Raw genomic sequence first — 15651 nt, 5'->3', positions numbered from 1 at the left:
CTAAGGGGCAACTTTTTCACACAGAGGGTGTTACGTGTATGGAATGAGCTGCCAGAGGATGTAGTGGAGGCTGGTACAATTGCAACATTTAAGAGGCATTTGGATGGGTATATGAATAGGAAGGGTTTGGAGGGATATGGGCCGGGTGCTGGCAGGTGGGACTAGATTGGGTTAGGATATCTGGACGGGTTGGACCGAAGGGTCTGTTTCCATGCTGTCCATCTCTATGACTCTATCTACTTCTGTCCCTACATTATGTGGTCTTAAAGAGGAGGGTGCCTGAGATAGGGACGGGTGAAGCCATAGAGAAACTCCATCTTGGAAGAGACCGTCAAAATCAACAGTACTTTGTCATCAACTAGAAGAAAGTGAGGACTGCAGATGCTGGAGACCAGAGTCAAGAGTGTGGTGCTAGAATAGCACAGGCAGCATCCGAGGAGCAGGAGAATCGACATTTTGGGCATAAGCCCTTCATCAGTACTTTGTCATCTAGAGCTGAAGTTCTTAATATTGATGTGTACAATCACACCTGCAACATTAATAGATCAATATACTCATTTTATGCTTGGTCATTTCTTCAAATCACTGTTTTCATCTTGCAGAGCTCTACCTACAGACAGGAGTCATTATTGGTTGGGAGCGGTGGAAGGTACTGACAGAGTTGGCTAAACAGAAAAGGTGACAAGACAGGTTGGGACAGATCTAGGAAGATTTTTCATCTTGCAAATTGGTCACCATAGTATTATATGGATTATTTTCAATTAATGCTTAATTGATTCTTCCTTGGATTTCTCTCAATTAGAATCATAAACAGAAGGACATTCAGCCCATTGACCTAATTGTTCTGTTCAATGAGTTCATGGTGATTTAGTATCCTAAGTCCAACAAGCTGACTTGGTTCCAGATCCTTTGTTTTTTGTTAGCTAAGAGTATTATGCATTTCACATTTCAAGTTATTACCTGGGGCTAGCATCTATGGTTTTTGAAGAGCAAGTTCAATACTTCTTATTTTTTTGTGTGGGAAGCAGTATTTTGCAACTACTCTCCTCAATGACCTGGCTCTAATTTTTAAACTTATATCTTTCTGTCCTCATCTCCTCAACAACAATAAAATGTTTATATCAGCTCTATTAATGCTTTTCAAAATCCATAAACGTTCAACCAAATTATACATTAACCTTCTATATTCAATAGAGAATACAAGCTTGCTTTATATAATCCTCCTTCATAGTTCAACTTTTTTCAGCTCTGGGAATGTCCTACTAAATTCAAGCAGCACATACTGCAGCTCTGCGTTCTCCCTTTTACATTTAAGTTATGAAGAAGGTAACATTACATTTAGTCTTTTTGCATAATTTTGCTACATTACAGTGACCTATATATAAAGGACCTTTTTGGATTTCCACTGCTCCTAGCTTTTCATAATTTAACATAATATTCATGGTTATCTTTATTTTATTGAAAATGGATAATCTCTCAATTACCTAGACTGAAATCCATCTGCCACAGGTTCATCTGCTCACTTAAAAATTATAAACAGAAAGTTTATGGTTCCACCAGCACTATTTACCATTCCTCCAATCATTGTGTTGTTGGCAAATTTAGATAAATTACTTTATACTATATTACCCAAATCATTAACAAACTGTTCTGAGAAAGAGTCACTGGACCTGAAACATTAACCCTGATTTTCCTTCACAGATACTGCCAGACCTGCTGAGCCTTTCCAGCAACTTCTGTTTTGTTTCTGATTTACAGCATCCACAGTTCTCTCACTTTTCATTAACAAATACAATGAATAGCTGAAGCCCCTTAACAGATCTGTTTCCCTGGAAATACCACATTTTTTATCTGAGTTTGCAATATTACTAATAACCTTCTACCACCTAAGTTAATAGTTTGTCTTCAATCTATGAACACTAATTTTAACAAATAGCTCAAGTCTATCACAACTTTTCAAAGTTCATATAAACTGTAATCTGAGATTTCATTTTCTACTACTTTATGAACTTGCTCAAAAAAAAACTGGCGCACTAGACGCAATCTGCTCTTTACAAAGCCATGCTGGCTCTCTCTCTCTCTCTCTCTAATCAACACAATTCCTCTTCAGTACTCAATCACTCATTCCTTAAATATAGATTCCATAACCTGCCCTCAACAGATGTTAGTCTAGCAGTCTATAATTTGCTGGTTCCTTTATTTTGCCTCTCTTATATCATGGAGTTAGTCACCATTTTTCAGTGTTAAAAAAAGGGTTAATTCCCAAATTGAGAACTTTGGAAGATTATGCCAATTTGCAATTACAATTTTAACTTCTGCAGATTTTCAAAGAATTACTTCTGAATGAAGCCTATAGAACAACTTAGGAACTCAACAAAGATTACCAGCTATTGGGATTTCTATGGATTGGAGTCCAAAAAAGGTAACTCATTCAAAAACTGTCTCCAATTCATGCCAAGAAAAAAAGAATATGTTGTTTTTTTTTAAATAGCAAACAGCACATGAACTGATCAATCAACATACAGCTGACTTTTTAAAATCCAATTCAGATGTCAAGTACAAATAACAATAAAAGTTTATTCCTTTTTGCAATATTCAGCCTTTCTCGTTAAAATAATTACAAGAACTACACAACAGACTGCATAGATTCAGTGTGACACACAACGGTTGCCCTCTCACAAACACTTACTTGAGAAACAGTAGTTCTGTATGTATTAACTGCAGTACACAATGAAGACCCACTCTGCACTGACAACACCCTCAGAACGAACATTGCTTTATTTCCTGAATCAATAGAACAACAGTTGGCTAATTAATGTGGTACATCCCCTCAGATTCAAGAGCTTTTCTGTCTTCTCAATGATCAGCCAAGGGGAAAGGCTAGATGTTAACTGTTACATACATAAGTATGACCTGAAAACAGGATATATGATGACACCCTTTCAAGCATGAATATATTAAAAGCTTTAGACTTTTGTTCACCAGCTTGCAACAGTTGAAGTAGGTTCTGCTTGAAGTGGAGTTTGCTCTTTGTCCATTCATATTAGACTCAGATCAGTCTGTCTGCATTGGTGCATTAGGTTGTTACATTCAACTATATAATGCACCTTGACGAATACACTCAAGTTCAAATGGAGAATTTTAATCTACTTTCCACATGGATAGCTTCTAAGTGGAATATTACACTTGTATAATTATTACTTTTTGTGGCATTTTAATATAACTGTAGATTTTAAAAGGCCATTTCACAATACAATAAACTACACTACATTAGAAGGAATAGATTTTTCACCAAGAGGATTCTTTTATTGATACACTCAGTTTTAAGGCCAAAGTTTCTTGCATAACCTGTCTTTTCTGGTTACATGTGCTAGCCAAATTTCTGTAAATTATAATCCACCCTGTAAACTTTAGCTCTTCTGATGGGACTGATCTCCCTTGTCTAATGTAAAGCACAGACATTCTTTTACCAGCAGACACTAAGTGACTACTTGCTTATCTCACCCAATGATCTGCCTACTTTCCTCTCCCCTCCATGTCCCTTGCACTAAACTTTCTAAATCCCTTCACTTAATATCACAAATCATCCCTACCCAAATACAGAACCAATGATCTGCTAATGAATTTATTCCTAACTGTGTTTTCAGTTCCGAGATAAAACGTTTCTATCATTGCAGCGCAACATTTAATCAAAACGTTTTTTTCCTTTCACATTTCAGCCCCTTCAAACCACATTGACTCAAAAGAAACACTGTGTTCCCAACTTGGGGAACCCATTTGCTCTTCCAGCTCATGACTGCACAGTACAAATGTCAATGTTTACTTTTCCGGAAACAGCCTCATCCTTGCTTAGCCTCTACAAATCGTTCCTGAAAGCTCTTGGTTCAGAAGAATATCACAGTATTGCAACAAAGTGTGTGGCAGAGCCTTTTGCCTTGATTACATCCTGTTGTTATGAACCATATGGGAAACCAAGTATTGTGAAGAGCTGTTTTCCATTTATCGGTTGTCTGTACTTTGTATCTAGGGTCTACAGTCATCATTGCTAGTCACATACATGCAAAGGTTACAGCCCTGACAAGTCTGACTCTTGCATTAATTGCATTCCCCCACCCCAGTAAAACCACTCCCCCATTAATACTACATCTCAAACTCATTTCAAACCATCAACTGTTGAATGCATTCTACAATCAGGGGAGTAAAACCATTTTCAATCTTGTTGAGCTGAACCTGAGTTTATCAGTTTTCCCTACACCAGAATGTTAAAGTTTGTTTTGGTTACATGATCTATACTTAGATCTAAAACCATGTCCTCAAGTAAAACGTCCATTTTGTTTTTGTTCCTGCATGAAAAGGCATTTGAACACCACAAAGGGTTTGAATAAGATCTCATTTTTAGTGTATAACCTCTTCAGTACTACCAGTGGTACAGCCGATACATAAAGAAACATCAACATAAAACAATCTGTTGCCCAGTTCACTTACCACTTGAGGTTTGCCTTTGTTGATACTTGATCCTACTTCCTCGTTCGGCTTTGATAGGGAGGGTACCCGGGGTTCAGTGCTGGTCGGCGTACCAGGAGCTGAGGCAGACAAATCCACTGGTAGTTGAAGCGATGATTCCCCTTTCAAAATGTATTGCTTGGTGACATCTTCCAAGGATGGAGTCTGGGCCAAGGGAAACTGCTTTCTAGATTGTCTTGTGGATTCTGAGGCAGTGACATGAATTGGCTGGCTACAAGACAAATGGGTTTCTGGGGCAATGACTTTGGAAGCAATGGGAACAAAGTTAGCAGGCTCACTTGTGTGCCTTATGTGCTTGGTCGAAGGCCTTGTCTTGGGTGGTGGAGACTGGTCCATTTCACTCAACATATCATACTTTCTACCCTCCTGTTGCGTGACCCTGTTATTACGCTTCTTGGAGCTGCGCCTCATTGATCGTGGAGAAAGAACTTCTGCTAGTTTTGGGTGCAAACTGAAATTCTGCAAATTAGCTTTATCTTGCTCCTCAATGACTTGTAAAGGCAGCATGCGTTCAGACTGTGAACGAGGCTTTCTAACCTGCTTAGAAAACTCCTCCAGGTCCCCTACTTCATCTCTCTGCTCAGAAAGGATGGGTTCACTGCTAGATGTTGGAATCACCTGTTCCATCTCAGTTATGGGCTCACTTGGACCAGTAAACTCTGGGGTACTCAGTTCCCCTCTCCGACTTGGGTCACTGAGTGACTTCTTTTTCACCAACTTCCCATTACCTTTCTCATCAATCACTTTGTCCATCGTTCCTGGTTCCCGAACCAGACGTTGAATCACAGTGTTGTAGTCCTTTAAGCCATCACTGCACACTGACAAGTCACTGGCTGCACTTCCTGTGCATTCTGATAAGGCAGTGGCTGAGCATTCCAGGATGCCACCTTTGACAGAGTTTAACGAGCCCAACAAATTGCTGTCTACAGAGAAATTTTCAGTTTCTTCTGCGCATTTCCTATGTGGCATTGGGTCACTGAAGGATCTATAGGTGTCACCACTGGAGTCGCCATTACTCCCATTGCTGGAATCTGATCCATTGCTGCCACCGGGAGGGAATTTCCGCCTACGCCGAATGGAGCTCGGAGTTGAAGGAGGATCCAGAGCGACTGAAGCAGCGGTTTTAGTGTACACCACGTCCCCTCCTATTGCAACACTCTCGTAGCCAGCCCTCACTGCCGTCATTGCAGGAGCCATGCCTTGTGTGACAAGCAACTCACTCTTCTCCTCCTTACTGAGGTCCCTGATCGTGTTTCGCACTAATACGTGACTGGGAATGTCCTTGTACAAGGTGCTGCTGGATCCAGTCTCAGGCTCAGTAACAATTCCTTCATCAGTCATGCTAGACTCAGGTCCCGACAAATCATCAGCTGATTTCCCACCAGACAAATTCTCTTCCGATTCCCCCTTTTTCACTGGTTCCAGCTCTTCCTCTGCAGCAGCAGTAGCAGCAGCTGACAATTCAGCATCTTTCTGAAACTGCGAATCCTCCCCAGCACCTTCGGGACATTCTGCCTCCTTCTGGTCGAGTTTGAGAGGAGATTCTTTCTGAGACCACATTGTATTGATTTTCTCAAAAAGCTGCCCTGCTTCTAGAATGTACTGAACTTGCATATCAACAGGCAGCAAGTCTTCACCTTTCTGGTGGACTGTGTCTTGGTTTTCACCCTCTGAAGCAGAATCACAGCACCCTATATTTGCGAGCATTGCCTCCGAATTACTGGGTTTCATGAGATGGCGAGCTCTAGGCCTGCGAGTCACTGGCTTATCAGAATAAGTGAAAGACTTGGCACGCCGTAGGGTGGCAGTGAGGTCTTTGAGGGTAGGACGTCCACCTGCAGATTGTTGGCTTAAAGGATGGAGTGAGCCCTTGCCTTTTGCCACTGAGTTGAGCTCATGTTGCCACTTTGTGCTTTGGCGGTGAATGCCTCCAATGCGATCATGATTAACCCCATCACCGTCACATTCCTCCTTTTCTTTTCTCCTCATCCTGAGCCCAGAAAAGTCCGATTTAAGAAAGTTAAACAAAGTCAGTGTTTCAGACGCTATGTCAGGATTTGACAGAGACTTCCTGTGCTTAGATTTATCAGTGTTACATTCATACTGTGGACTCACGCTCCCAGCTGAACCCTCAGTCTTTACCTTGACAATCCCGAAAGGCAGCTTCGGTCGGGAACGCACCAACGGTTTCAAATGCTTTGCTGCCCCATCTCCGTGCCCAAAGCTCGGGGACCGGTGCATGTTCAAATTCCCTTGTAAGTTCCTGCTAAATGCAGAACAGTGATCTTCGTCCTTTAGTGTTTCAGTGCTGGAGTACCTGCTACTGCTCCTCGAACTGCTGGGACTCTGAAGGAAGGACTGGATGTTGACTTTCGCCACCCTGGAGACCATCGGGATGGGCGACCCTGAAGTGCTGTGAGAATGATTTGTGGGGCTGGGCGTTCCACTGTCTCCAAACAGTCCCAGAGACCTTTTATGGCTCTGTTCAACTTTGCCTGTCTGGCAGGCTGCTGAGACACAGTGCTTCCTTTCACATGGAAGCGTTGCCAAGCCACACGGGGCAGAACAGTCCAGTGCTGAGGGCTCTGCTTCAGCTGCTGGCTGTGACTTCCAGCCGTCCTCACCTTGGTGAGGGAACTGACCGTGCCCTTCGTGCCTGGCCAGAGATTCACCTAAGGGGGCATCACTGTCGGACTCATCTTTGTTCCCCACCACCAGGCTGGCTTTCTTTTTCCTCAGTGATCTTCTCTTGACATCCCTGTGAACCATGGGCTGGTCTTCCTCACTCCCTGAAGACCTATCCTGGGACCTGCTTATCTTTGCAACTCGACTGTTGTACTGCACCAGATCTCTACTGTGTTGTTCCTCATCGCTGGAGCTCGCCGGTAAGCTGGGAGCAGTGGGGACAGCCTGTGGTTTGGAGCAGTTATGTGTGGAATGTAAACTATCTGATTCCTCTCTTCCCTCTTGCCGATGCAGAGCAGAGGAACGCCAAGGCAGCCTCACAGCTAATGGGAGGGAGCTTGGAGGTGGTGGTGGCGGCGGAGGTGGGGTTTTGTGTCCGGGGCTCCCGGCTCCTTCAGTCCAGCTGAGGGGCTGCTCAGCACCGGCTCCAGACCGAGAGGGAGCCTCCGGCCACGGGAAAGGGGAGGCACAGAGCTCGGCGCTGGGCCGCTGCGGCTTCCTGGCACCGGGCTCCCCGAACAGCTTGAGCATCTCGGTGACGCTGGGCCAGCCGGTCCCTTCCCCGGGGGGAGGAGGCGCTGGCTCCTCCCGGGGCTCGGCTCGCTCTGCCTGCAGCTCCCGGGGGCTCGGCTCCGGTTCCGGCTCCGGCCCCGGGGGTTCCTGCCGCTCGCCAGCCCTGGGCGGCGGGGCAGCTCCGAGCCCGGGAGCCGGGGGCGAGCCGCTCTCCCTGTCGCCGGTGTCAAAGCGCTCGGAGAGCTGGCGGATGGACGGCGAGAGCTGGTGGCTCCTCTTGCCCTCGGAGCTGCTGCAGGAGACCAGTTTGCAAACCGAGCGGACCCTGGCGGCGGCGGCGGGGCTCGGCTGCTGCTCAGCCCGACCTCCTGCAGCCGGGCACGGGCCAGGGGAGTGCACACAGCCCGCCGAGGGCTCACATTGCTGCTGCCTGTGCCCAGGCGGGCTCCTGCCTCTCAAATACTGGAACGAAACGCTTCTGTAAACACTCACTTTCCTCCCTTGGTCTCTCTCCGCCATCGGGGACGAGAAAAAGGATAAAAGCTCTCCCTTTCCTTCTTTTCCCCCTTTCACATCCCCCGCTGCACAAGTCCTTTGCAGAAAACGACCCAACACATTGTTGACCCCCTGGTTTGTTCTCGCCCCCCTCCGAGTTAACAAATACTCACACAGCTACTGAATTTTTTTTAAAAACAAAAGGAGGAATCCGAGCGAGGAAGCAACAAGCCGGCGCTGACCTTTCCGACACCTCTCTGGGTTTCTCCGAGCCCAGCCATACACCGCAAATAACAAGAGGTCAGGTGAGCTTGGGTTTGGGGGGGGGGGGGGGGGGTTGGAAAAACGTCCTGCCAACGGGATGAAAGTTCAGCTCCCAACTTTTCGCGCTGTTCCTTCGCGTTTTCACGCCGATTCTTCGCCCCAAACCCGAAGCACTTCCACCCGGAGATCTCCAACATTTCCTTTCAGGTGTCCCCACACTCCCTTTGCTGCAGTGCCCATTGATTTTGTGGTGGTGGTGGTGGGGGGGGGGTTCTCCCTCCGACTATCTGATAATATCACGAGGGGCATGGATCGGATAAATAGACAAGGTCTGGGGGGTTAGGGGGGGTGGGGGGGGGGGGGGGGGAGTCCCTTCAGTTTATATCTGCAAAAAAAAACTTTCTTTTAGAGCTAGGGGTGGCTTCCACTCTGCAGTTTGAGGGTTGTGTTCTGCATGCACCCGCATGTTAACGGGATTTCAGCAGCCTCTATATTCTCTGTGGCCCTTGTATGTCTTTAACGTTCGGGTTTCTTTGTGCCTGAGAATAATCTCTGCACCATCTCCTCTTTATCCACCCCCTCCTCCGTGGTTTACACGGTCCTTGTCATTCACTCAAGCTGCACAGAGACCTTTTTCTTTCACTAGCCTTCGGTCCGTACCTCTGAAAACTTCTCGTTTCTTTTTTTTTCTCCCCCCCCTCGATTCTTAACGTAAATTATTCCAAAACGACACGCTCCGGTGGTAATTGGCGAGGTGGTTGTGAGAAGTGCTCACAGAAAGTCTGCATCGCCCCCGAGCGATCGTGTGTAGCCAGGAATTAAGTTAAAAATCACACAGCACCACGTTGTGATGAAGGTTAGCCAGGAGCAGTGATCCAAAAGCTAGTGCTTCCAAATTAACCTGTTGGACTATAACCTGGTGTTATGTGACTTTTAACTTTGTACAACCGGAGGAACGCTTCATAGAATTCCTACAGTGTGGAAACAGGCCCTTCGGCCCAACAAGTCCATACCGACCCTCCGAAGAGTAACCCACCCATTCCCCTACCTTATTACACCTACATTTACCCCTGACTAATGCACCTAGCCTACACATCCCTGAACACTATGGGCAATTTAGCGTGGCTAATTCACCTAATCTGTACATCATTGGACTGTGAGAGGAAACTGGATGTGCAAACTCCACACAGACCGTCACCCGAAGCTGGAATCGAACCTGAGGCCCTGGCGCTGTGAGGCAACAGTGCTAACCACTATGCACCACTTGAGCCCTCATTCCTATGCCTTGGCAAGTGTTCAATTTTAATTAAAAACCCGAAAGAACTGGGGGTGCTGGAAACCAGAAACAAAAACAGAAAATGCTGGAAAAGCTCAGGTCTGGCAGAACTGAGGAAGGGTCACTGGACCCGAAACGTTAACGTTGGTTTCTCTCCACAGGTGATGCCAGACTTCCTGAGCTTTTCCAGCAATTTCTGATTTTTGTTACAAGTTTCATTACTGCCCTTAAGATTTTAAAATTATAATCTGCGAACAGGTTGACAAAGCCTGAGGTAATCAGTGGTAAACCTTCCAACCGCCAATTGGAACACAGAAAAGGAGGTAGACCATTCGGCCCTTCGAATTTGGCACATAGTTGAATTAGATTTTACCTGATCTGATGCACAGCTTGAAAATACCCACCTTGGTTCCTTTAGACCATAAAATGTATGAGTTAAAATAGGCTATCCAACCTATTGAGTTAAAATGTGTGGTGCTGGAAAAGCACAGCAGGTCAAGCAGCATCCGAAGAGCAGGAGAGTTGACGTTTCGAGTATAAGCCCCTCATCAGGCATCTGCAGTCCTCACTTTCTCATATCTAGCTTCCTGCTCTGCCATTCAATGAGATCATAGCTGATATGATAATCCTCAACGCCAGTTCCTGCCTTTTCATCAAAATCCTTGACTCCCTTACTGATCAAAAACTGGTGCATTTCAGCCTCAAATATACTCAATAATCCAGCTTCCACAGTCTTCTGTGGTAAAGCATTCCACAGGTTGACTGTCCTCAAGAGAAATATTTCTGCCTCTGTTTTAAATTGACGACTCTTTATTTTGAGATTACACCCTCTGGTCTTACGCCCTGCTACAAGAGGGAACAACCTATCCAAATATATTTTGTCAAGTCCCCTATATGTTGTCTCATTTGTAACATCTCAAATGTTTCAATTAAGGTTTCATTCTTCTAAACTCCAATGAGTATAAGCCCAATAGGCTCTACCTCTCTTTCTAAGACAATCCTTCCTTACCCAGATTCAGCCCAGTGGATTGCCTCCAATGCCAGTATATATTCCTTAGCTAAGGGGACCAAAACTGTATTCCAGCTGTGGTCTGATTAGTGCCTTGTATGGTTTTAGCAATACCTCCCTATTATGTTCCATTCCTTTGAAATAAAGGACATCATTGAGTTGGTCTTCCACATTACCTGTGAACCTGCATGCTAGCTCTTTATGATCTATGCACCGGGTGTCCAAATCCCTCTGTACTGTAACTTTCTGCTGCCTTTCTCCATTTAAATAATGTTCAGTTTTTTTTATTCTTCGTGCCAAAGTGCACAACCTCACACTTTCTCCCATTACATTCCATCTGCCAAGTTTTTGCCCACTGACATTACCTGTCTAGATCCCTCCTGCAGCCTCTCTGAGCCATCCTCTGCATTTACCTTCCCGCCTATTTTTTGTGTTATCTGCGCACTTGGCTACAGTACATTTACTTGCCCCATCCAAATCATTCATATATATCGCAAATAATTGTGGCTCCAGCACTGACCCCTGTGGCACTCCACTAGTTACAGGGTGTCATTTTGAAAATATCCCCTTTATCCCAACTCTGGCTTCTATTAGTTAGCCAATCCTCTATCCATCCCATTATACCCCAACACCAAGGATTTTCATTAAGCAAGCTAACCTATGATACCTTTACCAAATAACTTCTAAAGATCCAAACACATTACTTTCATGTTTCCCTTTCATCTAGCTCGCTTGATTCCACCTCAAAGAATTTGAATAAATGTGTCAGACATTATCTCCCCTTCTTGAAGCCGAGTTGATTCTGATCATACTATGTATTTCTAAATGCTGTGTTGTTACATCATTTATAACAGAAACCAACATTTTCCAAATGACAGATGTTAAAATAAGAGGCCTATAGTTATCTATTTGCTTCTTCCATCTTTGAATAAAAATGTTACATTGGCAGTTTTCCAATCCTCTGTGTCTTTTCCTGAATCTAAGGATTTTTAAAAGATTAATACCAATACATTCATAACCTCTGTAACCACTTTAATATCCTTAGATGCATCCTATTGGGTCCAGGGGACTTATCAGTCTTTGGCCCCCATTAGTTTCCCTAGTACTTTTCCTTTGGTGATAGTTACTGAATTTATTTCCTCGCCTCCTTTTGCCTCTTGATTAATTAGTCATTTTGGAAGGCTATTAGAGTATTCTACTTTGAAGACTGAAGTATTTATTCAACTCTTCTACCTTTTCCTGGTTCCCCGTTATTATTTTCCCAGCCTCATCGTCTAAGGGAGGCAATGTTCACTTTGGCCTCCTTTTTTTATATATTTAAAGAAGATCTTGCTGTCTATCTTGATATTACTTGCAAGTTTACCCTCAAAGTTTATCTTCCCCACTTTATTATTTTTTTGATTGTCTTTTTAAAACTTGCCCAATCCTCAGGCTTGCCATTAATCTTTGTCACATTTTATGTTATTTCTTTCAGCTTGATCTATCGTTAACTTCCTTGGTTAATCATGATTGGTTTATTTCCTCCCTGGAATGCTTCTTTCTAACTCAGATATGTCTTTCTTTTGAACCATGAACCATTTTCTTAAATGTCTGCTGTTTTTTCTCAACTCTCTTTGCTGCTAAACTCCTTTCTCAGTCTGCTCCTGCTCGTTCTGACCTTATTCCTTTTAATATCCTCAAATACAAATACATCTCTCTCTCTCATTTTTTGAAGTTTTCAATTGATCTTGCCTCAACAGTCTAAGAAGAGAGTGTTGCAGAATCCAACTATGCTTTTTATGAAAAAATGCCTCCTGACATCGCCAAATGGTCAGGATCTAAATTTAAGGTTCTGCCAGCTTATCCCAGTCTCCCACACCAGTTATAAGCCGAATGCTTTTATTCTGTCATGGGATGTCAGCATCACTCGTAAGGCCAGCATTTGTTGTTCATCCTTAATTGCCATCAAGAAAGCATACACTTGAATTTCTATATGTGCAAAAACAACACTTAGCTCCATTCCACTATCACCTCTTGACCCCACATCTTTCATTCTTCTCACATTTGCCCAACATTCACTGGCTGAGCAGAAATTTCCTCCAACAAAATATTGCAAAGCCACTATCTTCAGTCTCTAGCAGAAAAAACACCCTTCCATTGCAAGTGGTTCCATTCCTGTGTTTGCCATCTATCCATGGCTGTACCCTCTGTTCACCACCTCTTCGACATACTTAAAAATCACACAACACCAGGTTATAGTGCAACAGGTTTATTTGGAAGCACGAGCTATCGAGGCGCTCCCTCTTCATCAACTGATGAAGGAGCAGTGCTCCGAAAGCTAGTGCTTCCAAATAAACCTGTTGGACTATAACTTGGTATTGTGTGATTTTTAACTTTGAACACCCCAGTCCAACACCGGTACCTCTAAATCTTCAACATTTGTAACCCTGAGCTTCAATCCGTACATTCCACTCCATCACAAAGTCCACCTACTTCCACCTTTATACCATTGCCTGATTCTGTCCCTATGTTAGCTCATCTACTGTTGAAATCTTCATGCCTTTATTCTTCTACCATTTAACCATTCCAATTCTCTCCTTGCCTGCCTACGTCTTTGCATTCTACATCAACATAAGGTCATCCAAAACCCAGCAGCCTTTTGTGTTAGCTCTGTTCACCCCTGTTCTTGATAACCAGCATTGGTTCATGGTTTGGCAATAACTCCACTTTAAAATTATCATGATTGTTTTCAAGTTCTTTCACAGGCTCACCTCTCCCTATGTTTGTAACCTCTTCCAACTTTATAACACTTTGGATATCTCTGTATCTTTCCAATTCCAGTGTCTTGTGCATCCCCGATTTTAATTGTTCTTCGAGTTGGCAGTCAGACTTTCTAAACTCTGTAATTTCCTGACTGAACCTTTCCCCACTCTGTCCTCCTCTTAAGACTGCTTAAAACTTATTTGTTTGATCAAAAAAAAACAAAGAACTGCAGATGCTGGAGATCTGAAAGAAAAGCAAAAACTCAACACATCTAGCAGCATGAAGTTCTGAGAGAGAGTTAGTTACTGGACTCAAAATATTAACTCTGCTTTCTTCCCACAGATGCTGTCAGACCTGCAGAGTTTCACCAGCAATTTCTGTTTTTAGTTCTTTGATCAAAGTTTGGTCAGATCTCCTAATATTTCCTTATGTGGATCAGAATTAAATTTTGTTTGCTAATGCTCCCGTGAAGTACTTTAGAATGTTTTACCACATTAAAAGGTAAATGTAAATTTAAATATAAGTTGTTATCAAAATGTGAATAAAAACATAAACACAGATGTTTCTGTTTCCCTGACTTTCCTCTGCTTCGTGATGGTGCAGCCTCATGTTAAATATGCTTCCACAGGTGTTGGCAGTGCTCCGGTACCTCATACTAATGGCAGGTATGTTTAAGCAACGATAGTCATTATTTGGAGATGCTGGTGTTGGACTGGGATGCACAAAGTTAAAAATCACACAACACAAGGTTATAGTCCATCAGGTTTATTTGGAAGCACGAGCTTTTGGAGTGCTGCTCCTTCATCAGGTGATCCTTATGAAGGAGCAGTGATCCAAAAGCTAGTGCTTGCAAATAAACCTGTTGGACTATAACCTGGTGTTGTGATTTTTAACTAAGCTAGGATAGTGAGTGTGGACAGACATTTCAAATAAGTCAATCTCTTAACTCGGGTTCACTCTCTGTCTATACATGTGGATTGTCGAAAAAAAAGGACATTGGATTATCAATTACATTATACTCTTTAATTCAGGGATTTAATTGTAGAACACATTTTTTTCTCACTCACTCCACATTTTCATGCATCAAAGTGACAGCTGGGGTTCCATGTATGTCTTGGAAATGTGCTTAATTTAATGAGGCTTCTGCCTGAATTATTCAGTCATATTTTTGAATCTTTCACAGAATGTGGGCATTGCTGACCAATCCAATACTTGTAGCCCATCCTTAATTGCTCTTAAGGAGGTGAACTGCCTTCTGCAACCACTGCAGTCCATTTGGTGTACCCGTAGTTTTGGTGTCAGGATGTTATGTGATTTGCATGGGAACGTACAAGTGTGGTAGAGTTCCCATGCATCTGGTGCCTTTGTCCTCCCAGGTGGAAGCAAATTGGAAAGCACTGGAGGAGTATTGCTGAGTTGTTTCAATGGATCATATTCTGCCATAGGGTCACAGAGATCTACAGCATAGAAAAAGTCCCTTTGGCCCATCACATCTGCGCCAGTCAAAAACAACCACTGACGAATTTAATCCCATTTTCCAGCACTTACAACAAAGAATAAAGAAAATTTGCAGCCCAGGAACAGGCCCTTCAGCCATCCAAGCCTGTGCCGATCCAAAGCTACTGTCTAAACCTGTTGCCTATTTTCCTAACGATCTGTATCCCTCTGCTCCCCACCTACTCATGCATTTGTCCAGACGCACCTTAAACCGTGCCTGCCTCTGCTGGCAACGCATTTCCAGGCACCTACCACCCTTTGTGTAAAGTACTTGCCGCATGTATCCCCCTTAAACTTTTCTCCTCTCACCTTGAATGCATCTACCCTGCCTATATCCTTGATGATTTTGTAAACCTCAATCAGGTCCCCCCTCCATCTCCTTTTTTCTAATGAAAACAATTCTAACCTACTCAACCTCTCTTCATAGCGAGCACCTTCCATACCAGGCAACATCCTTGTAAACCTTCTCTGCACTCTCTCCAAAGTGTCCACATCCTTTTGGTAATGTAGCAAACCAGAACTGTACACAGTATTCTAAATGTGGCCGAACCAATGTCTTGTACAATTTTAACATGATCTCCTCTTATACTCAATACCCCGTACAATGAAGGCAAGCATACCATATGCCTTCTTGACCACTATATCC

The 15651-nt window shown here is 43.6% G+C and overlaps 1 protein-coding gene and 1 long non-coding RNA gene across 5 annotated transcripts in view; one reads left to right on the top strand and one right to left on the bottom strand.

Moving 5' to 3' along the window:
• LOC122550846 (rho guanine nucleotide exchange factor 17-like) overlaps nucleotides 1-8507 on the bottom strand; it is a 453537-nt gene extending 445030 nt beyond the window's left edge. For 2 of the 3 annotated variants that reach the window (XM_043692177.1, XM_043692179.1), the window contains exon 1: nucleotides 4486-8506. In XM_043692177.1, the coding sequence (XP_043548112.1) occupies nucleotides 4486-8241 (3756 nt within the window). In that variant the 5' untranslated portion in view covers nucleotides 8242-8506. Of the gene's footprint in view, nucleotides 1-4485 lie in introns of all 3 variants that reach the window. The other variant, XM_043692178.1, reaches the window with a different exon arrangement.
• On the top strand, nucleotides 7327-14060 carry LOC122550848. Of its 2 annotated transcripts, none has more exons than XR_006311961.1 (3): nucleotides 7327-7409; nucleotides 8422-8517; nucleotides 13851-14060. It is a non-coding gene; the product is annotated as an uncharacterized LOC122550848 (long non-coding RNA). The 2 variants fall into 2 exon arrangements; XR_006311960.1 differs by having other exon boundaries at nucleotides 8422-8522.
• The last annotated feature ends 1591 nt before the right edge of the window (nucleotides 14061-15651 follow it).

The sequence above is a fragment of the Chiloscyllium plagiosum genome, chromosome 6 (genome assembly GCF_004010195.1).
Source record: "Chiloscyllium plagiosum isolate BGI_BamShark_2017 chromosome 6, ASM401019v2, whole genome shotgun sequence".
Taxonomy (NCBI): Eukaryota; Metazoa; Chordata; class Chondrichthyes; order Orectolobiformes; family Hemiscylliidae; genus Chiloscyllium; species Chiloscyllium plagiosum.
The sequence above is the reverse complement of the archived record's forward strand: the minus strand, read 5'-3'. Positions and strand labels throughout refer to the sequence as shown.